Source organism: Planococcus citri, chromosome 1 (assembly GCF_950023065.1).
Source record: "Planococcus citri chromosome 1, ihPlaCitr1.1, whole genome shotgun sequence".
NCBI classification, from domain to species: Eukaryota; Metazoa; Arthropoda; class Insecta; order Hemiptera; family Pseudococcidae; genus Planococcus; species Planococcus citri.
Window position 1 is genome coordinate 49,679,031 of NC_088677.1, and position 25,066 is coordinate 49,704,096.

Below are 25,066 nucleotides of genomic sequence, written 5' to 3' on the forward strand. Positions count from 1 at the left end.
ATCGAAGTTTCATATTGAAGCAACTTTACGAGATCAAGTTCAACTTTTTTAAACATGAAACTACACAATGATGCCTAAAATTCAAAAAAAAAATGTTTCAAGCATCCATTTTTCTAATTTTTTTATTTTATAGGAAGTATAGGTAATGAAACTTTATAAAATGATTTTGGAAAATTTTAGTTTTTAAAAAGCAAGTCACTGTTTCTACTTAATAAATTTTTAACTAAATGGAGCACTTTTAAAGCAGTGTCGATTGCATCACACGCCTTACTGACTTTCTCTTCATTCTTCATGTTCATATATGAAGCTTATTGTTTTTATCAATCATTCAATAAGGAATCATTTTCATCACGTAAGCAAAATGCATTCAGATGCACTTCGAGCACTACATAAATACTTAGTGACTTTCATACTGTTATCATAATTTCTAACCGAAGGTCGACAGATGCTCTACATTAGTTGCAGTAGGTATTTATTATACGTACCTACAGTTTGAGTTTGATACGGTAACCTTATTTCAAAATTCATATCAAATGGCTCGCATTTATTTATAGAGAAAAATTTCATACATATAAAATACTTACTAAATGCAAGTATGATTCATTATCAATTTATCAAACTTTATTCACTCGTACCGCGTACGTAAATGTATGCATTATTAAATTGAAATATACCCATCCTAGGTCACTTGGGGGAAAGAGCTAAACCTTTTTTTCTTCACTTAGGCTCCTATTTTCATTTCCTTCACCTTCCATTTGTATTTTCCTTCTCATTTGAAAAACTCTTGTCTTTGTGAACATGAAAGACAAAACTCAAAACTGCGCTAATTTAGGACTACCGACCCACCTTTCCGAGTCATATGGAAATTTCATCCTTATTCTGAACAGATTTTTGACTATAAGAATCCCCTTCAATTTTATAGATGAGCAACACATTCATTTTTCGCGTTCAACAAGAAGAAATGCGATGAGGATTATTTGTTTCGAAAATGGCGCAATTTTAGGAACCCCCCCTCCCCCGAGATTATATTGGAAAATCAGCAAAATCCAAAGTCATCAATTTTTTGTTCCAACTAATAATTTAATCACTTCTTCACGTCTCATCTTTTTCGTTTTCTCTCATCAAATCGCCAAAATAATGACGAGAGGAGGAAGACGAGAGTCGAGGAAGGTAACGTATCGTATCAAAAAGTAATTAAATCAATTGCCGGAGGTGTAAAGCTCACACTTACGAGTATACTCCAGCATGCGAAGCTTTCGACGCAGGGCCGGCAACGGCGACGCAAGGAGGACGTCAGACGAAAGTGCATCGCCTACGTAACAACTACGTCGTTGGTTGGCTATACTACGAGTATAAAAGCATTCGTAAAGTTTTTAAAATCGAGTGCGTGTAGGTTTGAATTTGTGTGCGTGACGCAACAACCGACATAAATGTGGCGCGAAATGAACGCAATATAGAAAACTTAATATTTTTCAAGTGAAGGAAGGTCAGGATCATTCTTTTTATTTATTTACTGATAGACGTAACACGCTTCGATATCATGTGCGTGTATATGTGTTGCGGTTTTTTTTCTTTATCATCATGAACGACAATGCATCGCGAAGAGAATTTTTTTCTCGTTATAGATAAAAAATTTTGTTGCGCGTAATTACGAAGTACGAACGGTTTGCGTTGTAAGTTACGCTCGCTCGTTGAGCAGTGGGCCACGATAGTTGGATGGTGGGTGCGTAAAATATATGGGTTAAAGTCTTCTTACCTGTCTCATGGTATATTGCTGCGTCAGTGCGGGCATAAAAAATCATTCGAATGATACATAAGAATCTGTAAACAGAAAAAATAAATTCCCATTAGAATATCGTTGAAAGTAAAATTTTCGTTATTAATTCGAGGTGCCTCCTTTTGGGAACCTCTTTATGAAAACTTGGGGGAAATTTTCAGCGAGTAATAATTCGTCGTCGTCGTTGGAAATGAAATCATATTACATAAGTATTGGGAGTTGAGATTAAGTAACTAATAAAACGATTTAAGTATATTTTAGAAATGGTAGGTAATATTTTCCATTAATTATATAGGCTATCGATTTATACGTTTATTGCATCGATTAACTCGGTAATGGCGAATTACTCGTAATGCACGATTGTGATTTGAAATCTAACGTAAAGAGAGTCTGATGTGCATCGTGCATAAAGCACCTCACACTCTCACGTCACAGACGATATGGTACATGGGATTGGTTGGATGCCAAAAGGTCGCTGTTACACGGTTAGCCAACTCGATCAAGGTTGATGAATTCATCTTCCTCAAGCACACCGACATCGACATGTCGAATTTGCGGCAAATACGCAACGTACGAGTAACAATGCACATGTTTCGTATACACACGATGAGTAACTCACACTCTCCTCTCTCATACGAGTACGTAGGTATCAAAAAGGCAAACCATCATCGTCATAAAGTACATATATGGCAGGATATTACGCAAAAATTCAATTTATTTTGTGCAGTTCTCGTCGATGCTCGGAAAAAAAATAACGACCCGGCCCCTCTGCTCGTCTCATCACCAATGTTTGCGCTGGTTTTAATGCAACTGCGACCCGTTTGGTTTGTGGGCTGAAAGAAGAACGCGGAGAGTTTCAGCGGTGCACAACTTACTGCCTCAAAATCGATGAAATCCAAGGAAAACCTACGATAATATGTACCGCGTAGCTTCAAAACGGAAATTTCACTCTGGAAACCTTGTAGAGCTGGGCGAAAGTAAAATTATTTTCGTCGACTTTCGTTCAAATTCATAACGCGTAGGTGTGTTTTATCATCGTGTACTATTGTAATATCGGCGATTCGGCGACGATATACTTAACGCTGCAAATTGCAATTGCAGCTGGCACATAGAATAGGAACAGGAGTATCGCATGCTAGATTTAAATTTTCTGCACGCTCGTTTTATAATATTCAATTCAATAAGGATTTAGAGTTTACAGGATGATGAAAATTTCCTCTAAACCGCATAAAATTTTTTTGAAAATAATGCAAAAAATTGATTTGATGAAAATGGGATAGCGAAAATTCATATTTGTTCAAAAATAATTCAACTCGAGAAAAGCTCACTTACTTTTCTCATCAGAAGAAAGATTAATAAATTTGTAACCAACAGTAAGTAAATATTTTTTGTGTTACCGTGCGAAAAAAAAAGTGGAGGGCAAAATTTAGATTTCAAAGCACCTTATGTGTATTCTCATCTTCCAAGATAGCATTAGCGAAGTGCGCATAATATTGCGCAAAGCATGCCTCTTTCCAAAACATAATACATACATAGGTAGGTTCTGCGCAAACGCTATCAATCTGTGAATCGGTTCTACAACTACTACTATTAGATTCTGGTACCTACTCTATTAAAGTTATCATTTATCAATCATGTAACCTGCCAGCATCAGCATATTTCGTGCCAAAAAATGATCCGAATCAAGGATCATACTATATTTTTGTATATCTACAGATCATGGATTCTATATTCAGAAAATGATTTGGATCACGGATAACGTGCCCAGTTGTTGATGCGGATCCTTTTTCTGATCTTTCTTCAGATCCTCAACTTCTTTTGTTATCTACCGTTCACATCATAACATGAATTACCGATTGTGATCATAATCAAAGCATTTTGAGTCTCTCTTTCATCAGATACCTAACTAAAAAAGGATTAAAATAATGAGCAATTTAAACATTAGATTAGGTAAAGCTCAATTCAAGAATTCACCAACTGAACTACCTATTTCTATTAAAAGTAGGCACCTACATAAAACAAACAGAAAATAGTCAGAAAGCGATGGTCGCAGATTAAGGTGACTAACTGATCAAATAATCCATTTGGAGGTGTAACATTGAACCCAATGTTTTTTCTCATGTAATGTTACATTACCACAGGGAAAATGATTGGATCTGATCACATCTTATAAGATCCAAACGTTATAGATTTAACTCCGACTGGATATAATTATTACAGTATCGGGTCGCATCAAATTGCCAATTGGATAACACAGGTCTAAACAAATTTGTAATCAGATCTGATCACTTTCCTCTGGGTAGACATCAGACCCAATACATATACTATACCTATGTATATTTTCCCCATGAGTAGATAGATATGTTAGGTTGGAAAAATGTTCTTTTGATTGACGATCATCACTTCTGATCATTACAAAGTAAGTTATTCACTTTAATAGGCATTCTCTCTTCTAATGAATTTGACTGAAGACGGCAGAATCTCAAACTTGTAGCCTGTAGGAGTAGGTATGCCTATTTTGGATTTCCCGGGGGAAAGGGGGGGGTCGATGAACTGTATTACTTGCAAATAGGGAAAGGTGTAGAAAAAATCATCTTGATTAAAGTGTAAAGTTACTTCTACTGAAAACGTTATGACATGACATAGGTACGTTGACACAGCAGCGTATGCTTCAATTTCAATACACGGTATCAAAAAAGTGTTGTTTTTTTTAAAAAGACTTACCGTACGCCATTTAGTAAAGAATCGCATGTTAGTGCATTATCGTAATGACTCGGTTAACAAAGTGAGGTTTCATTGATTATATAATTTTTTAACAAGGTCAGTATCACGAACGGTTGATGATGTTGAGGAAATGCGCTTTCTGTGTTATTATGTCCGTACAGCGTGATACTTGTAAAATTTATTTTTGATGGAAATAATTCATACATACGAACGAGGCTATAATTTACAAATGTCCAACGAATAAGACGACGATGAAGATGACAGACGAACGTATCTACATTCTGCAGTCATGCACACACTCGCACGTATTATAAATAATATAAAATAGCGTAAGTATCTCTATATAAACTGCGGACGAGAGTAACCGACTGAGAAGCGACGTTATTTAAAATTACATAATTATAATGTATCGCGATCGCAAAACGACGATATATATCTCTCGAAGAAATGTCACATGTACGCGATACGATTTTCAAGAGCATACGCATTATTCAATATTATTAAACAACGCCTCGCTAACTCCTGCCTGCCTGCCCGCCCTGTGATCATAAGGCCACTTCAGATTTCCGTCTAATGACATTGTATGTTCGACAAATTATTTTACGAGTAATGCTAAATTATGCTAATTAATCAACTCGAAACACCTTTACCTACGGTTATTGATAGGTATTATAATTTTTTGATTCATCGAACCAAACACGATAAGTAACTATAGTTTGAATCGAATATTGATGATAAAGATAAACAGCAGAATAGATATGGGTAGATAAGCGATAAGTCCAACCCAAACCCGAAATTCTACCAACAATCAGCGATCGTATCGTAATCCGCCGTGTTTCAAATACATCGCAGCTTTGGTTGAATTTTTCCCCGAGTCGAAAGATTATCTCGAAATTTAGGTCAAATTCTCCAAATAATGATTACAAAAAGCAGCTTGCAATTGTTTGAAAACTATCGTCGAACGAAAATATCCAGGGTGCACTTTTACTACATGCGCGAGCACAACTTACGACCTCGTTATTTGTCCTTGAAAGGATTTTTACTTTTTTTTTTTACTCATCCACCCTCTCGTAATGGTTAAGGACTGCGGGATCGAGTTCGCGGTAGGAAAAATGTAATTATTTTTTCATGCCCTGAATGCTTAAAATGCATCGAATAGTTTGAAAAATTGATTGGAAAAATTCACAAGGTTTCTTCGGATTCGATGAAAAAAAATCAATCGACCAGAATACTTTTTTTTATTAAACAAATTCCTGATCCAAGCTTTCCTATCCATTTCATAATACATTTACCTTTGAATAATTTTTTCTTTTATATTAAGGGAATCATTTGGAATTGGAAAGAGGTTAATAATACCTATAATGAAGATTTCAAAAGTAAGCAAATAGGTACTTATTGAGTTTTGAAAAATCAACACTCTGGAAATTAACAACCAAACGCAATACCAAGTTGGTTACCAATTTACAATAGTGAAATATCAAACGAGTAATTCAGCAAATTGTACGAAAGCAACGAGCATTTTACGAAATCAAAAATTAATCTAAAACTAATCAAGTTACCTATACTAATTAAAATTAAGTAAGCAATTAATGATCACGCCAAATTAATTCATAGGTAACTTCGTAAGTTTATAGTAGGTAAATTAAACGTAAATCGACGAAATGCATCGTAAAAAGACGAAATTTCAACGACAAAATTTTTTTTCTAATTAAAAGCCAAGCTAATACGTATTTTCAACGATTAACCTATGTACGTATTACTCATGCACCGAAATACAAAAAATAAAGAAAACAAAACAAAACCAAAAAAAAACGTCGCAATTAAAACAAAACAGAGGTAGGTACTTGCACACGTATAAGCAAATCAATTTAAAATGCGTATTTCGAATAAAAAATTACGTTCAAAGAATTCTGCAAGAAAAATTTACCTGCTGAGTGAAAATTCAAAAGCATTCGGATGCAACCTGCATTGCAATAAAAGCTGATTAAAAATCTTGGCTAACCGATGGAGCGCACACTTCAAATATAACTGCGCAAGCGTTATTTTTAAACACACAAAAAAATTAACATGGCTGCCAATTTAGTTTTTCCTATTTTACTTCGATGGGGAAAAAATTTTCATTAACGCGGATCATTGAATTGCTGATTAAGGTTAAACGGGGGCGCCGAAGGAGAGTCTATAGAACTCGGCACAAATGCAAATTAAAATTTTCCTTTTCAAAATTTCTACGAATTAAACTTCGTGTTTTGTGATTTGTAGGTAATCGAAAAAACAACAAGAGGGAAAAAAATTGAAAGTTATTTTACTTTGGAACCTATTTCTACTAAAATTCAAATGGCCAACAGGGGAAGAAGAGAAAAGGGAGGGAGAAAAGTTGCCGCGTACTTATCTATGCCATCCCAGTTCTAGTTGATTGTTTCTGCATTGTCCGATTTCACATTCAGGTGGGAAATTTTTGAAATGAAAATGAAAGCGTGAAGACATGGGTCAAATTAATCGAATTCATTTTCGAGTTTTTTTTTTGCAAATTTTGAATTTATTAACTGAGTAAAATAATGGCAGGCTGATCAATTTTACAAATTTATTCCGGAGGTCCTAATTTGGTTTCAATCAACGTCAATAACAAATCATTATTTGTCAACTTCCTCGAGTTTTAGAAGACGTATTTAATATGATTGATGCACTTTTCAATCATCTTTACAAAAGATAAAAAAGTGCAGAGTTCAGAATCATCCGAGGAAATTGATTCAAAAATTGTATTAAAATTCACCCGCAAAAAACAAAAACAAGGAAAATGAAAAAAAGTAAAAGAAAAGCAGGGATAGGTGTAAAACACGATAAAAATATACTTACAATATTATATTTTCGTCAAATAAACCAATCACGCCGTTGATGAAGCGACCTTGAAATCTCACCGTCACGAAAGGATCGAATCCGACGTAAGACAAAAAGTAAAAGAAAAAAATTCACCGCGTTCGATTCGTCTAATCGGATAAAATTCGCTACGATGCGGGAAACCAAACCGGAAAAAAATTCACTGGAAAATTTCAGCGACTTGAAAAATGGTTTATACGTGGTATATTATTTTTGAACGTCCTTACAATTCGAAAAGTAACGTGCAAACTGTTTTGAACGCTGCTTCATTTTCCGACCTACCCCAACAGAGCTTTCGGTTTTTCTATTCCACGCGGTGGCGAAACGTTGTAAAAAGCATTGCGACTGCAGGGGCATCGTTGCAGGGGGCAGAGCGAAGAGGGCGAATGCGCTTCTGCTTAAATGCACTGAAACGATATGAAGATGCATTTCCGCATGCGCGCTCTATAGGTCGACGCGATCATCGTCGGCGTCACCGTCGCGTACCGTACCGCGTAATAAGGAAATACTATACGAAGCGGCCTAATGGACAAGGTTTTTTAAATTTGCGCTTTCAAAACTTAATAATAGAATTTGTCTAGTTTTTAGACAACGGACGCGTATGTGACCGTGTTTTACAGCCAGAGTTGCATTTTGCAGAGACAAAGGCGAAGGGGAAGAGACGAATACGAATGGTCAAAATCTATCGTGCATTTCAATTATTCGATGATGCACTTCGTACGAATGCAATTCGAATTAAAAACTGTTAAAATTCGAGCGAAAGTTGACCAAAAATTTCGAAATATTAGTACCTTCATTTATAGGTAATAGAGATGAGTTCAACGAAGAAATAAAGTTTCCCATTTTCCGATTGTTTTTTTTTTGTCACTTGTTGACTTTGATTTGCTATGGTACCTACTTTATTGTGAATAATTTTGTTTCGAAATACAAATGAAAGGTCCTCGGAAAGAACCGGGTCAGTCCACTTTTTCAAGTACGAAGTTATTGCATTTTAAAGATTGAAAACGATCCCTTGCATATATCGTACAGTCTTATCATCTGCGATTGTATAACTATTGGAATTTTAAAATGTAGTATACCATTTAGATATGCAAAGGCTATTGACTTAAAGAGGATGTTCAATTTTTTGTACCTCCAAATTTTTAAATCTGAGTAAAAATTAAACGAATTATCAAAAATATCGAGTTTTTTGGATTAAATTTGACTCAAAAATTAAAATTTTACAAAACGATCGAGTTCGGTGTCAGAATACATTTGACCTCTCGAATCAGTTTCTGAAGTTGTTTTGTCCAAAAAATGTAATTAGTGTACGCTAGATAGTAGATACCTATGTACAATGGACTTGTGCTCAGTTTTTTTTTCAAAATAGCTTTTTCAGGACTTTGGGTATGCATTTTTTTTTTTGAAAAATGAATAATGTATTTTGTAGTCCCAGGTTTAGGTTTTTTCATCCAAATTTTTACATTTCTGAACAATAAGTTGAAAGGAAAAGTGAATTTTCAAGGAATTTTCAAGAAAAATGAAGCACTTTTTCAATTTTTATAATTTCGTTGAATACACATCTTCGTACCTTTGAAAATTTGAAAAAAATGCAAATTAGTCACATTTGGCATCAAAAAGAAGTTTGAGCAGCGAAAAAAGTCTCAAATTATTATTTCTAAATACATATAAGTTAGGTAGGTACTGCGAATATTCAATAACGATTTCTAATTGAAAAGTAAGAGGCAATTCGACGTATAATTGACACACCTGCTTCTCACCAATATTTTAACCCTTCAAATACAACTCATCATCAATTAATTTTTTCTCAATCAAGGCTTACAAATCCAGTGATACAACAAACCCGTTAAGTACATAGCTGTAAAGGTGACCCTATCAAAGAAAATTTCATAGATGTGATCTCAGTGACAAATTTACCTCTTTTACCTTCGACTATTTTGAAATTCATACGACCAATAGACTTTCGATATCGATCAATTAGCATACGTTTTCCTATATGTATCGCACTATCTACATATACCGGTCGCATAGAAGGAAGAGACAAATAGTGGAAAAATTATACTGAACTTTCGTTAAACTTGCTCTAAACCGTTGTACACTTTCGTCTATAAAACTGAAACTTATTCAATTCGATTGAAAAATCAACGAAACCTTGATATTGTACCTAGTAAAAAATAATCGTTCACCCGATGAAATAATTTCCTATTTGAAATTGCAATCGTTTAGAAGAAAGCTGACGAAAGATATGTTAAATATTCGAATTAACTTTTGTTTATTCGTTGCAAATTACTCTGGCGTAATCCTTTCATAAATTATGCTATACTACGTATACCTATTCAACGAGGAAAAATTAAGATAATTTGAAAAAATATATATAATACATATAACGATGACCATGAAAATTATTATCTTATCAATGCATTACTGCAATGCACTAATGTAGGGCACCGTATACTATACACATACTATAATCGCATACGTTTATCTTATTTTTTTGTTCATTTATATGCGCAAGCTTACGTAAATACCAGAACTTTCAACTTGGAATAAGAATAAAAGCAATTGTGTAATTGATCGATAATAGAACAGCGAAGACGAGAATATTTGTGCATAGTAAGGCGGGAGAGGGAAACAAGGGCAACGCAACTTTCTCTGGCGAAAGAAAAATTCTTATTTAAAGCTCATCGAGAAGGATATTTTTGAACGCGGCGTCGGCAGGGTACCACCATCCTGTACGCGGACTGCGGAAGTACCGAGATAGACGTGCGACGATATGGTTCCCTTCGAGGGGTTTAGGATAGGCAACTTTTCAAACGTAACGGTATGCCGGACATATATCGTATGCGGTTATTGGGTAGGCATTTTCAGAAAAGAACGTTGCCAATAAGACGAAAATGCATTGGGAAGGCGACATCGACACGCGACACGATAGGTGTTTATGGGAACGATTTCGATAGTGGAACCGGCTCCTCCTGGCATGGCTGAGGCAATCGAAGCTACCGCTCGGCATTCGGAAATCGGAAGAGAGGATGGAAAACCGCGTTAATTAGAAAAAAGAAAGAAAAAACAATAGCGATGAGTTTTTTTTGACGTTCGTCAAAGAAACGACGCGCAGTTAACCGTTATTTTTGGGTAATTGATGATTTGATTACAATCGAAAATGAGAACGTATTAAATTAATGCATGCGGGTGCGATTCGCACACGCCGCAAGAGTGGTGCGTATAGAATCAGCGAATCGGACCACAAGTTCACTAGGTCAGTCAGGCTCCAACATAGCGCGCCGCGCCACCGTGTAAGAAACGTACGTGGAACCGGTGTAAGCGACGAGCCACGAGCTGGCAACGTCGCGACGTACAAAAAGTCTTCGCGAACGGATTCAGGACGTTCGGTCACCCGAGGAAGTTGTAAAAGAAATCGGATAATCTGCAGCCGATGTGTGTGTGTCTAGTCTGCGTATATGCCTAGGTCTAGGTCTAGGCCTAGGCCTATAGGTTTGGGCCTGGACTTGAGCTGAGGCAGTGAGGCCTCGTGTGCAACGTGCACCACTGAACTAAATATACCTACATTATATCTACACACATTCGAGTTATTCAAAAACAATTACTAACTATGTACCTATACGAGGAAATAACGAAAATTCGATTGGCTCGATCTACACACAGATCCTTTCTCTTCTCCGGTGTGTCCTCATTCTCATCTCATGATAGCGTAACAAGTTCGTCATCCGAGAGTATCCAGTTCGGTGCATGCTTCATCACACCGGTACAATGTTTTCGTGGTGATGTAACCGTTAAAATACCAACATTATAAAATTTTATTTATTCCGGCGTTTAGGAACCGAGATTATATTTCCCAGGTTAGTCTCGAGCGTGGGTTTACGTATTTTAGCGTATTGTGCTCATGATCCTCCTTTTTTATACGAAGGAGATGAGTATCCACATGTTATCAGAGTAGTGGAGTTTATTATACGTAACATCATTGTTCGGTTACTCAAATGAGTATTTTTGTGAGGACTCCACGGTGTTGAAAACAAATTCTTGGAGATCTAAAAATTTTGAGTGACTTTTTCAACATTGCAAAATGATATTTTTTGGTGTTTTCGCTTTTAATTTCGATTGATTGGCCGAACGATAATCTTTAAATGCAAATTTTTCAGGGGGAAAAACAAGAGGAAATTGTCTATTTATTTACGTTGCTCTCCAATTTTTTTCATTTTACAATGTTCATTTTCAAAATGATATTCTGAAATGTATTTTAAAAAGTTATTCTGTGGGGGGGGGGGGGGTTGAAAAAAATTAAAAATCGGAGAACTACCTAAATGAGATATTCTTTCATGATGAAAGGTGCTGGATACGTTTTTAAAGCAATAATACGAGTACTTATGTATCGCAATCATTGGTTCCAGAAGCTGAATTTCTTCAAACAAATTTAATAAATACAACAGAAAATTTTCAAAAAATCACTTTCCCTATGTTTTTAGTTTTTATTTAACGTCTTTAAAAAATTACAACCAATGAACTTGGTGCTCCAAATTCACTGATTAGCATAGTAAAGCTAAAGCATTCGTTTTATGATTACGTTGTGCGCAACTTACGTTGCATCAATGTTTTCATTTGATTTCTTTTCAAATCGAAAAAAATTCTCTATCACCGATGAAAATGAATACAAAAGTTGTAGTTCAAAATAATTACTCGTATGATTATACACTTTCCAGAATGAGTGAATTCCTTAGATGGCTAAATCAACTAGGAAGGAATTGAGAGCACTTCCATGCAGTGTTGCCACTTCACCGAAACACGCGGTTATTGCTCTCTTGATTCGATGTTGAACTACTCACTTGCGGGTAGAATCTCTGCGTTGGGTTTCTTTCGAGCTCCACGTATGAATTACCTATTTCAAGTTTCACGGAGTTCATTATGTCCCCAGAATCAGAATGATAGGAGATTGGAATTTGTGCTGGTTCGGGCTCGATTTTTATTTTTCAAGTTCGAGAGATTATATACGGATTTTATTAATTTTCTTCTCTTTTTGAAAAAATAGGCGGTATAAAATCGTTCATTGACTATTGTTTTGGACAATGACTTGGTCTGAAAATGTTGAGATTTAAATCAAACCTTCCGCATTTCTTCCAGCAAAACTCGATTTTTGAAATTTTTTCAATCGACTTAATTTTAAAGAATTTTTTTGATTTGGTAAAGCAACGTTTCAGTTTTCATCAAAAATGAAAAATGATCAATAAGGTAAATTAGGTATAAAAAAGTTCTTGAATTTCAAAATTTGGAGTTCTTCTTCACCACAGCATTTGAAAAATATCAAAAAAATTACATCGACAAAACAATCAAACCAGGAATTTCTTCTTCTATAGGATTTCTCTTCTTCGTTTCCCCTTTCTACGAGTATGATCAACTTCTGTAACGGAGTTTTTCCTCAATTTTTCCAGAATCAGTCACCTGCCTAACCATCTTCTTATGGATGGGTTTTCCTTCCTGTTTATAAGCTATTGTATTTCCATTAGTGATACACAGCTATTCTCATAGGTATATGTGGAAGAAGAAAACTGTAACTATTCACGTGTAAAATACATATATGTAGACTTTACCACGCGTGGAATTTTCTTACTGTTATACCGCTAACCATGAGAAATCAAATCATCAAAGATGCGTAGATCAGATGCATAAAAATTGTATGGGAAGCAATGTAAATGCACGCTCATTTTTATCGCATTAAAATAGTACCTACCATTTTAATGTAATAATCAAAGACGCGAGGAAGAAAAAAAAATAATAAAAAATAACAAATTATTAAAGTATGCGATAGTATAGTCGGTGGTCTCTTAGGTCTCTCATTTATGTTAAAAGTAAGTAAATCAGAGAACCGCGAAAACAATTCCAGGGTAGGTAACATTGGCAATGAAATATGTATGTCATGGCATAGCATTATATGACGAAGCTACCGTACACTCTCTGTACAGCCAAAAAGTAACAGCAAACACAAACACAGCCTACAAGGCAACACTGATTCTGCATCGTCTTAGATTCTTAACCCGTTACCGAAGCATTCGAAGTAAAGTGTTATATGGTTGATAGAGCAGGGACGAAGAACGAGGAACGGTTATACCGTTATTCCCGTTTGTTTAGTATGTCGGTCAATGAACTCGGTATCGCGACGTTCTCTCTCTCACTCACTCTCTCTCTTTCTCTCTCGTGCATATTATAAATGGTGTACTTCCACGACAAGGAACCTTCCTACGGCGACCTTAAGTTTTAATTTTTTTCTTATTCATCAACGCAGCGGTAACGCTTCCTGTTTTCCAAGAATACCGAGAGATGGAAAATTTGATTTTAATTGTTTTTCGGAGCGAGTTTGAGTTGGAAACGAGATTCGGAGCTTACGAGGGAGTGAGGACGTTTTCCCCGAATGAGAAGTTGTGTTTTTATTCAGGGAGGAAGGTATATGCAGGTGTTGGAATGGATTTTATATTTTTTGTTTCGATAGTTGAAAGATTTAAGGTGACGATTTGAGAATAGATTAACAAAATTTGAGTCAAATCTGATTCAGTATTTTGTAGGCTAGAATTTGGGTTCTTTACCCTCCCTCACCCCTACCACATTGGAATAGATACTGATCAATAGCAAATTGAATTAAATTTCTGTTCACTTTTTTTTTAAAATTACAGAATAAGTATGTACCTACATAAAATATGTAATCGAGTACAAATATACCTAAGTTTAATTTTATGATTAAAAAAAAGTTATGGATACAATATTTTTAATTTAATTCAAATCTTTGTGAACCTCTTGGTGATTTGACAATTTTTTTAATTTCAAGGGAAACTTATGATTGATTTTCTCCAATTTTTTTTTCACAGGTAGGTAGGTAGCACCTACTTATGTAAAAATTTTGAACATCTGTTTCACTAGAAAATGTGACTAAAAAAACCACACACGTATCTTTTTTAGAAAAAGAGGGAATCTAGAGTAAGATCCACCCACCCTCTCAAACTCTCAAATGGAAATGTTTTGATAGAAAAAAAGTGAAATTTTTGTAGGTATGTATTATACTTATACCTCATTTCATTTTTAAAAGGCTTGGAATCTGGAGCAAGATTTCTTTTTTCTTCCTTCTCTGTCTCTGTACAATCTTGAATGACATATTTTAAAACAAAAGTACGTAAAATCATTTTTCATTCTTAATTGAAGTGTTTTGATTTTAGATCTACTAGTTGAGTAAGTTATATGTATTTTACGTTCCTTTTTGTAACTTTTGTGGACTTCTTGGTACAAGGTATGATTCTAAAAATGCAGCAATAGGAGTTTTGAAAGTCTCCTCATTCTGGAAGCCTGTTATTTGTAATAATAAAGACTCGATATCCTCTATTCTTTCAAAATATATTCTTGTTCTGAATCCTCATCCATCTGACTCATTTCTCTAATCAACCGAACTCGTGTACAAATTAAGTTCACTTTTCGTCCACTCAAATTATCAAAGATTTACTTTTAATTTTTTCAAACAGCTTTTCTGCCTGTTTAAAGAAAACCATGTGCAAAAATCTCCCCTCCTGCCCGCTGATCCGTTTAAAATAAGACAGGAAACGAAATTTAATTTCATATTGTTGCCGGAGCAGAAATTATAACGATAATAAATGTTGTTTGCGTACTTGGTGAAATGGAAACAGGTATGAAGATGGCGAATAACATAGCGAACGATGACCTTTATATTAGCTCGCGACGATGCGTTCGTTTTCCGTAATACTTATTTCGTCTGCACCTTATTCGTGCCAAGATAGGCAACTTGTCTTACACTTACATTCATTTCCTGGCCAAATATCCAACCAGAGATTGAAAGTTCAAAATCCATTCAATGGTAAGAGAAAGAATGTCGAGAAATATTTCAATTTTTGATTTTTTTTTTGAAGATTTTGTTTTGTTTTTGACACCTAGTGTCTGGGTTTTTCTAAATCGAGCACTCGGTCGGTCGTATTTATTCTTATCTTCGAATAAATTCCAATTTCACGTAATTTCGCCAGACATTGACGTGTAAACTATCAACAAAGTAATACTTCCGATGTAAAGAAAACATAAACTTGACACGTTAGCTCTCTGTAAACCGTTTTGAATAAGCGTGGCATCTTCGTCAACTCTCTTCATCCTGTCCTATGGACATAATTCGATAAGTCATTTCTCCGTTCCAACACGCTCGTTCTTTTTTACACCGAAAAAAAAAACCAAACTTCGTCAATCAATAGCTGGCCTAGTTTTTTTTCGCTTCATAAACAACTCGATTGTTTTCCAAATTATCGATGTTTTTTTTTTCTTTCAACAATACGATGATTATCAAACAGTTGGTTCTACTCGTTACTCAATAATCTGTGGTAATCCAAATAGGTAAATACGAAATAAACCTAAGAGCTGTCTTGTTTTGGAGACACGAAAAAATTCTTTTGTCAGCAAACACTCTAAAATAGGTGGGAAAAATTCAAACACATACCGCATTAATCACTGCGAATGAAAAATCACCATTAGAATTTTAATATTCGCAACAAGTGCCAACTTAGACAGATTTCTTCGAAGGCGTAATGATGACTTCATGTAAATGAATCACCATAAATACAATCCCAGAACACACATCTCTCTTCTGACGTCTTGGACTTTACAAAGTAAATGAAGCAAAAAAAAAAAGTGAAATTAATGTACTTTTTGCAGACGTCTCCCAAAAAATCCTCGAGTACATTCTTCAGACACGTTCTGCCATCATAAAACCGTCGCGTAAAAAAAAGATTGATAATGTACGAGGGTGGAAAAAAACCACTAAACAAAGGTCAAAGGCAACCGACGTCTGTGTACCTTTCCCTTTCTATTGATGAATTATTTTCAAGGCTGCGTGCAGACGACAAAAAAGAATGCACAACCGAAAAAACTATTAGGTTTTTTGTCCTTTTCTTTTATTACAACTAGAACTGGACTGTGGCAGAATTTTGGTATTGTGTTTGCGCAAAGTGATTGATTGTAATACACCGTCTTGTCTGTCCTCTCCTCGATTTTTTTTTGCTGTTTTGTACTTGAAATGCCGAATAACTATAGATAGATCACTTGTAAGTCGGTGAATTTTTTTTTCGTTTCAAAAGACAGTGTATTTGATAACGGTTTTAATGCTACTTCGAGGCTATAAAAGGGTTTCTTTTTCGATATATTTCAGGTAGTGCAGTAAAAATGCTTTTTACGCGAAATGGTCAAGTTTATACAATCTTACATTGCAATAAAGGCTTTCATTTCTACTGTAATGGAAAACGAGAGGGTTTATAAAAGGGTGTTTGGTGTTTGTCGGTGAATGGGTTGTTTAGGTATGAAATTTTCACGATCGTTGGAACATGGTTGGAGTTTGTGGACTTTTGGATATTTTTCAACAGTGGCTTTGGGTAGAAAGAATATAGGTAGATATCTGTAAGGAGCAGAATAGACATGTACTAGAGATCAAAAATTCCAATCGATCTAACACGGGTTAACTATTTTTTCGATAATTGCGATATAAGTATGTATTTATAGCATCCTAAATGGAATCGCAACCTAATCTACACATTACACAACAAAACCTACCTGATTAAACATATTTTATGCCTATTTTATTCAAACTTTTATGAGATTTTACATTGTGAATTTTCACAAACATGAGTAAGTATTAGAAGTGAATTATGATTTCATACTTGATATAATTTAGGACATGATGACGTTTCCATGTATTACCTACGCGACTTTTGTCATTCGAACAATTTTTATTCAAGTACACATAATTTTTTTGGAAATTACCAACTCACTAGTCGAATATTTAACCTCAATTTTTTTGTTATTAAAAACACCTAACAGTTTATTCTCGCTTTTAAAATTTTTTTGGGTTAATGACTCAAGTATGTTAATCCGTAAGCATAAAAAAATCCAAAAAATCATACGTCTAGCTAAAAAAAAATAACAAACGCGTGATTAAACATTTCAAAAACGATTCGCATTAAATCAACAACATAATAAAATACTTGGAAGGAGTTTCGTTGTCTCGCAAGACATTCAGACAGAGAAGGAAAACAAACCTTAGTTTGAGTCTTGGGATCCGTACAAGATCTCCACCTGAAGAATGAATAGGGGAACCAGAGACCAGGATTCATATCGATCAAAATACTAGTAAAATGCATGTGAAAGGAAACCGAAGGTCAAATATTGCCACTATTGTATATTTTAATACAAGTCATATACCTGTGGTGTACACAATTACACATACGCATGTTATAGATATAAAAAGTTCTCGTATTTCTCTAGTAAGGTATTGGGTACCTCAACCTCTACAGAATCCGAGTGTTGCCCCTTTAAGAATAACGGTACCGCCGAATAAAACGATAAAGCAGACAAAGAGTGTATTTGATAAAAACCCCGTTACAAGGCGAAGAATGGAAATATGCTATCAACTTGTTCTTTCTGTAGGAGTTAAACGTTGCTGTATGTTTCACACCTGTTCTTTACCTGTTCCTAACGGGACTTCGGCCCTCGAACCAGCCGAATTTAATAGTGCGAGTGTTTTTTTGGGAGAAGGATTCGTCACCTCAGTACTTTGGTTTGCTGTGATTTAAGAATTTTATCTTTAGTCTTTAGCCTATTGTTTTATCGGTTTAGCTGAATGTATGTAATAGGAATAGGCGTAAATCTAGGCTACGGCAAGTGTACATTTTTTCAGAGTACTTACATCTAAACGTTTTGATTTGATTTGATTTTTTAGTTTACATTTCGTCTAATTCTACCACAATTATTATGGAGACTATAATATATGGTTCGAGTCGTCGGACAAGGCGGACGTTTACCGTTATGAAAAATGTTTACGTTAGCAAACGTTCTTAGCTTGGGTAATACATATTTTCATTTCCATGAATATTTCGCATAGACATGTATGTATTTCCACAGTCACAACATTATTCGTACACTTTGGTAAATTACGTAATACCGTAAACACAATATAAGACGTTTTTCCCTTACTTTTTCGCCATCGTCACTTGGTTTACCAAAAGTAACCGTATCAGAATTGTTTTTCAAATCAACGAATAATGTTTTGAAAATTCATAACAATTGTTTGGTTTCCTTATTTATTCCTCCGTACGTATACGTATTACTTTTTCACGAAATAATCCCATTCGACGTATTTACCGATGAATTTTGTTATCAAAAACAAGGCCCACATTTCCATAATCTCATCACTTTTAATTTTTCTCTTCCGTTCTCCCTACTTGTTTCTTTATTCCTATAAGTTAATGTAATTATAGATCCCTGCTCATCCTAGTAGGTAGAGGTACATAGCTCGTTAAATAATTTACTCGTATGTTGAGGTGTTTGACCACGAACCAAGAATGACCAATGGAGATTTACTAAAAAAAAAATAATAAAACCGGTTTGAATAATTACTTATATCAGATAACTATACGAGTATAGTAATAATGTACCTACGTGGAGAGAGACTCAACCTCGTATGATATATCCACCATCGTGCTCTGTACGTTTTGTTTGTATCTCCGTTCGTTGGTGGAATTAAAAAGATGTTGGTTTTTAAAAAATCTTGTAAAGTTTACGTTAGGAAGTATTCGAAAAGAAAAGGGAAAAAAGAGAGACGAGATCGTTGACAAGAGAGATAAGTTAGGTATCGTAAATCAGATTCATTTAGAGTTGGGGAAGATGGAGATTTTTTTGTCAGATTTATAAGGCGAAGGATTGAGCTACATACCTAATTCAGAAAAATGGAAAACCTTCATTTGAAAAATAAACGCTTGCATACCTAGTCTGTTTTGGTGAAAAAAAAAATAAAAAAATGTTAGGTGAAATTTACCTGAAAACCACACTAATTATTGAACAAAAAAAATTTTTTAAATTTATATTCACTAAAAATTGAAACATTTTTCTAAACAGAGACTTTATTGTTAAATCATAATTATTATCATAGTTCTAAGAAGAATGCAACTAAAGTTTTCAAATCAACGTAGCTGTTAGCCTACTTCATACTTGTTTTGAATGGTTGATTTAAAAGCTAATCCAATGCCCATTAGTGCACATGGAGTTGTATTGATAGTTCAAGTCATTAATTTTTGAGAAAAGGGCTTTCTAGCTTGGACGCCCGTATTCTAAGGAACTTTACGGCAAGTAAACTTTTAATAATATTTTCTGCGATCGGCGAACATTTTAAACACTGAATTTCAGACATTTTGGGGAGGCGGTCTCCTGGACCGCTGTGTATCGTGAAATTGAAACAAAAAAAAGTAACAAAATCAAACTTGTGAAAGATGTGTATTACTCTGACAAACAATAAACTCCTCTTTTCTATTCGTACATATTGAGAAAAAAATTGAAAAAACAAATGAAAATGCGCTAAAATTTGGTGTTGAATTATGAGATTCACTCTTCTTTCTTCAAACCGAGTTGCATCAATAGGCCATTGACCTTGATATACGCAATTAGCCTCATGGGCAGCATTACTTTCAATTAAATCTCCAAAAACCGTTGGAATAAATCATGAACACCAACCCGTGCAAGTAAATCACACTGTTGCTCAACGATCGCTCTTCCACGTAGGTATTTTTTCCGCTATCGTAACGTTGAAAAGCTTTAAAAATTCAAGGTAATGACCGCTCTCGGAGCTCGGACAGCGAACGCGAATTCTCTGCGTTCTTGGTCGTCGAATGCAGTGTTGCCAATGTCATATTGAAAAATCCCGCCAGATTGATCCTAAAAAACCGCTAAAAACCGCTAAATTCCCTATAGCAAAATCGCTAGACTTCCCGCTAGATTTTCATCATTTTTTATAACCCCAAGCCATGTAAAAAATACAAAACTGATGAAGATTCATTTTGTTAAAATTTGAAAATTGTACAAAAATAACTGAAAACTGGAAAACAGTGAAATTATTCAAAAATTACCTAAGAATAGATGAAATCGAGTGGATGGGTTTAACAAAAATTGAATTTCATTGATTTTTTTTCTCAAAATTTCAATATTTTTTAGCTGAAATGCTGAATTAGTGAGTTGAAATGGTAAAAGTGGTCATGAAGTCAAAAACGCTAGACTTCCCGCTAGCCGCTAGATTGACAATTTATGGCGGTTTTCTATATTCAAAATCGCTAGGAATGGCGGGAAAATCGCTAAATTGGCAACACTGGTCGAATGCCAGAGCCTGGGCAGAATCGATTGCATTTTTCACAATCGTATTACATCAATAATAGTATACACTACTCTACAATCTCACGCGAGCTTGGAAAACCGAGTAAAATAACGAATAGAGTGAAGAAGCGAGATACGAGTACAAAAAGGAGTAGGTATACCTAAGCCTATACCCAAGAAAGAGAGGCAACACAAGATAGACTCGGAGGAATGAGAGACAGAGTTGTAGAAGAGGAAGAGGCAGAAAAAAAACCGAACCGAGAAAACAATAAAAACGAAGACAGATTAGTGATGCCGGCACTGGTCGTACGTACAAGATCTTGCTAGGCAGAACGCTAAGACCTCGGTTCAACGACCGGACAAGCCAAGGTAAAACAAGGTAGTAGAAATGCTTTTCGCTACCGCCTTCTTTCCAGTAGTTTTGGGCGTGAAACCGAACGCTATAGCGACTGAGGGCAATGGACACTTAAGGCCTGGCTGCCATCTCTCGGAGCATTCTTCTCCTTCGTATCGGAATATTTTCGTTTTCGCAAACTTCATCATTATATTATGCCTATGAAATATTTTTGTAGTTATACTTTTGTTGCAGCAGAAATTTCGTGGAAAGAAGTAGGTATTAAGAAATCTCACCACTTTGCTCCGTAAAGTTACACGTAGATGTAGGTTTCGGTTTAATTTTTTTTTTTTTTTACTTGCGTACTGAATACTAATGAATGTCTCGTCATTGTATTCTCTTTCTAGTCTGTAGGAATAATGCGTTATGAATTGGGTATTCACTTTTGGTTTCATTAGTTGCTTGTCAGATCACTGAATCAGTTCAAGTAGACCTATCAGCACAAAACATCCTTTGAATATAAAATTCCTAGAATACAGATCTTTCGTCTAGGACTCGCAATAGACCAGGAATCCTTTACATTTTGTACGTCTCCTTATTAATATTTGAATGAAAGACGGTGATAAATTGCGATTCCATGTTATCGTTAAATACACAGATCACACAGTAGTATTTGTTTTTCTATATTCTTGGAATTACAATTGACGTAGGTAGACTATACCTTTTAATTCTGTGAAAAAATTCTGTAAATTGATCCATAATTTGGTAGCCAGATTATCGAACTTGGAGCGAACAATAAGGTATAAAGAAAGAATCAAAGAAAGAAAGAAATCCTCGAAGAAATAACGCGCACGCCATCATCCGCACAGGAAGCGGTAGTTGTATGGCAGAATAAGAGTTAAGGTCAATGCCACGACGAAAATTGCGCGATCAAATGCTCCTTCCACTTCGATCCCGAGCAAGATGAACGCCGCCGTTGCCGACAGCAACGTTCTAGAAGCGTTGGCAAGCAGCGAGCTCTAGTTACTTGCGATACTTGGCAATGCTCGTCGAAAGCCAACATCCATACACGCCTGATACTTCTAGCAATAATTATCTAGGTGAAGGTGAACGTTTGTACAAGACAATGATCCGCAGTTCACTGCCCTATAAGCGGTACAGCCGTTTGTTCCCCTATGAATTTGCAACTGATCGCCATTCTTCTTGGGCACACGGGTAGCCAAAACTTTGTGGGCTGTGTAATCGAGTATCAAAATTTGGCGAGGTGTTTTGTGCAACGTGGGTAGCCATTTGAACGATTTATTGATTATATTGGAGGTGGTTGAAGATGGCAGCAAAATTGCACAGGGTTTTGAACTCGATCGCAGAGGTCAAAATTGTATCTGAGAAGCTCGAAGATGGTTAAAATCAAGCGAAAAACCATGTAAAGGTGGAGAAGGGCAGTTATAAGGAAACCAATGCGAGAATCAAGGAAAGAAAAGTTCCCTTTATGGCTTGATTGAGTTCATTTATGTAATGAAGTCATAAGATCTGAAAATTTTTGATATGATGAGATTGATGGACAGTACCGAAATAAACACTTTTCGAAAATTTTGAGACAATATGGAACCAAAAAAAGTCAAAATTGACTTTTTGACAATTTTCAAGTAATACTGCACAAAAAATACCGAGATGGTCTTTTTGGCGTTTTCAAAGTAGGTCCTAGGTATATGTACCTGATTACGTCAAAAAATGTCAATACAAAGAAAATCTATTTTGGTTTTCAAAAGCAATAATGATCATGTCAAGAGCTTTAAAGCATCATAGTGCCAGAAATATCAAAATGGTCACTTCGATAGTTCTAAATCAATATTGCAACAAAAAATGCCAAAAGTGCCTATTACCAAGACCAACGATACCATTTGCTACTTTTACATCAATGCAAAGTCAAAAGGATCCAAATATTAAGCAGTGGTAGTAGCAATACAAAAAAATGCCAGAAACTTATGTTTGTATGTACATAAAAATGTCTGCAATTTCAATGTCAAGACCTTTATGCAATCCCAAAACCACCTATCGTATTTTCCAATATTTTCTCATAATTTTTAAAAATTATGTATCTAAGTATTATTATTAATAGCATACCTACATCTCTAGAGATGTGTCAACACCATGTAACTTAATGCTGAAAACTTAACATCAACTTGAGAATAAAACTTCAAATTTATCAGATAATCTGAAACCGTTATAAAAATCTTCCCAAGAGAGAGAAACCCCTTTCAAGCTATTGCAAAAAAACAAAGAAGAAACATTCTCATACCTACTTTACATGCATAAAAAGGCTAAATATGTACTTTCTAATCGAAGACTCTCACTCCTTTCGAAAGGATTGAATTTGAAAAACCTCACAAGACGACTCGATATCTCAGTCTAGGTGACTAAATGGTAAATGTTCGTATTTATTTCCCATCTGTGTGATTTCAAAAGATTGAGAGGCACCGTTGGTGGTAACCGCAGACCAAGACTGGCCAGGTCACTTGACTTTTAAAAAATACTCCATACCGTTATTATATGGTATACCTAGTGCAACTCGTTCATAGTAATTTTTCCCAAATAACCCGCACAAAGAGATGTAGGTACCTTTCCTTTGAATACTTAATTACTATCGTATTTTCGAACCCTTAAAGATAACTGGCTTTTGTTGAGGTTTAATTCCCAGCTCTTATCAAGTCTCCCGGAAACGTAAAAGATGGATTTTTACAAATGACAGGTGGAAAAGGAAAGTTATGAGTAGATTTTTGTACCGTTAAGGGCTGTACAAATATTTCATTATCATTTCAAGTGAAATGAATCGACGTTTGGTTTGGTGATGAGAAAAAAATGCTCGCGTGTTTAGAATCGGGATCGTCTTAAAAAATCTTTTGAGATCTATGTAAGTACAAGTTGTTAGTGGTTTAGAGCAGAGGGAGTGGAATTAGGGGGAGTTATTGAAACATGTAGTGCATATAGGTACTAATTGTATAGAAATCTGTTCTGATGTATTAATAAATTATTTACCGATGTATTATCGATATGCCCTCCAGTTTAGGGGTGTAATTTATCTTCAAGTATCTGAGTAAGAACTATGAATACCTCGCTTAATATTATAATACCTAATCGTATCATAAATCTTTCAAGAAAATGTAGGAATGTAGTTTTTACTTCTTTCGTCTTTGCTGTATTAAAATGATTTTAAATACATATTTACGGCTGAAAACGAATCGAACTAGTACAATAATTCCAATTAAATTTGTAGAAATAGAGAATCATCAAAATGAGGAATAGTCAGATTATAATATCAACAGACATTTTGAAAAATGACCCTCGGTTCTTTTGCACTTATCTTTTCGATCGTAGCAAACGAAAAAACAAATTCGAAGAAGCAATTAAAAAAATAAAGGTTAGTTTTACGCGATACGCAATCATGGAGGGAGGTTTGCAATCTTATGAAGTACAAAAGTCATCAGCAGCTTGCACTAATAATGCCAAAGTGTTATCACAATGATTTTGTTTTTTTATCACTTCACTGATTATATTGGAAAAAATGGAAGCAAAGGAAGAAGCGACACATTCAGAGATAAATTAGAATCATTAATGAAATTTCAAACACACTAAATCAAAGATCAACAAACAATCAGGAACCACGTACGAATGTATGTTCAGTGTGATATCGAAATGTTTGGAATGCTTCTTTTTTTAAAAAATCGTATACCTGGGTATAAGATTTCAAAAAAAAGAGCCAAAGTGAGCAGAAAATGTGTTTCTAAAGGTCACGTGGGATTTTAAAATCGCGCTTGAAATTTTAGAGAATGATTAAAACATAGGTAGATATTTATAATTAATTTTCGTCTTCACAAATATTCAGAATGAAGGCCACGGTCAAGAGTAGGTGCTAGGGTATGTTGGTGTCAAGCGAGTACTTGCAGGATCTTCTATAACTATAAGCAAGTGCTCTGAGATTTCTTTCCACAAAAAAAAGTAAGTCAAGTAACCAAAAATGCTTGAAAAGATGATCAAAAAAGTTACAAAACGAATGCATAAAAATCACCCCCCCCCCTTTACAAAAATTTGAACATTACAAATTGAAATTTTCACATTTCTGGTGAAAAAAAAAACAATTTTTGCCTAAAAGCGAGACTTTAGCAATCTTAGAAAAAGGC

General features: G+C 35.0%; 1 protein-coding gene across 4 annotated transcripts in view; it reads right to left on the reverse strand.

The window, feature by feature from the left end:
* The window catches only part of LOC135832481 (PR domain zinc finger protein 1-like), a 34,585-nt gene that overhangs the window by 8,749 nt on the left and 770 nt on the right, over positions 1-25,066 (reverse strand). For 2 of the 4 annotated variants that reach the window (XM_065345751.1, XM_065345748.1), the window contains exons 1-2: positions 7,355-7,700; positions 1,757-1,821 (exon numbers count right to left, since the gene is read on the reverse strand). In XM_065345751.1, coding sequence (XP_065201823.1) covers positions 1,757-1,792 — 36 coding nt within the window. In that variant the 5' untranslated portion in view covers positions 1,793-1,821; positions 7,355-7,700. Of the gene's footprint in view, positions 1-1,756; positions 1,822-6,428; positions 6,465-7,354; positions 7,701-25,066 lie in introns of those variants that run through there. The other 2 variants (XM_065345749.1, XM_065345750.1) reach the window with 2 other exon arrangements.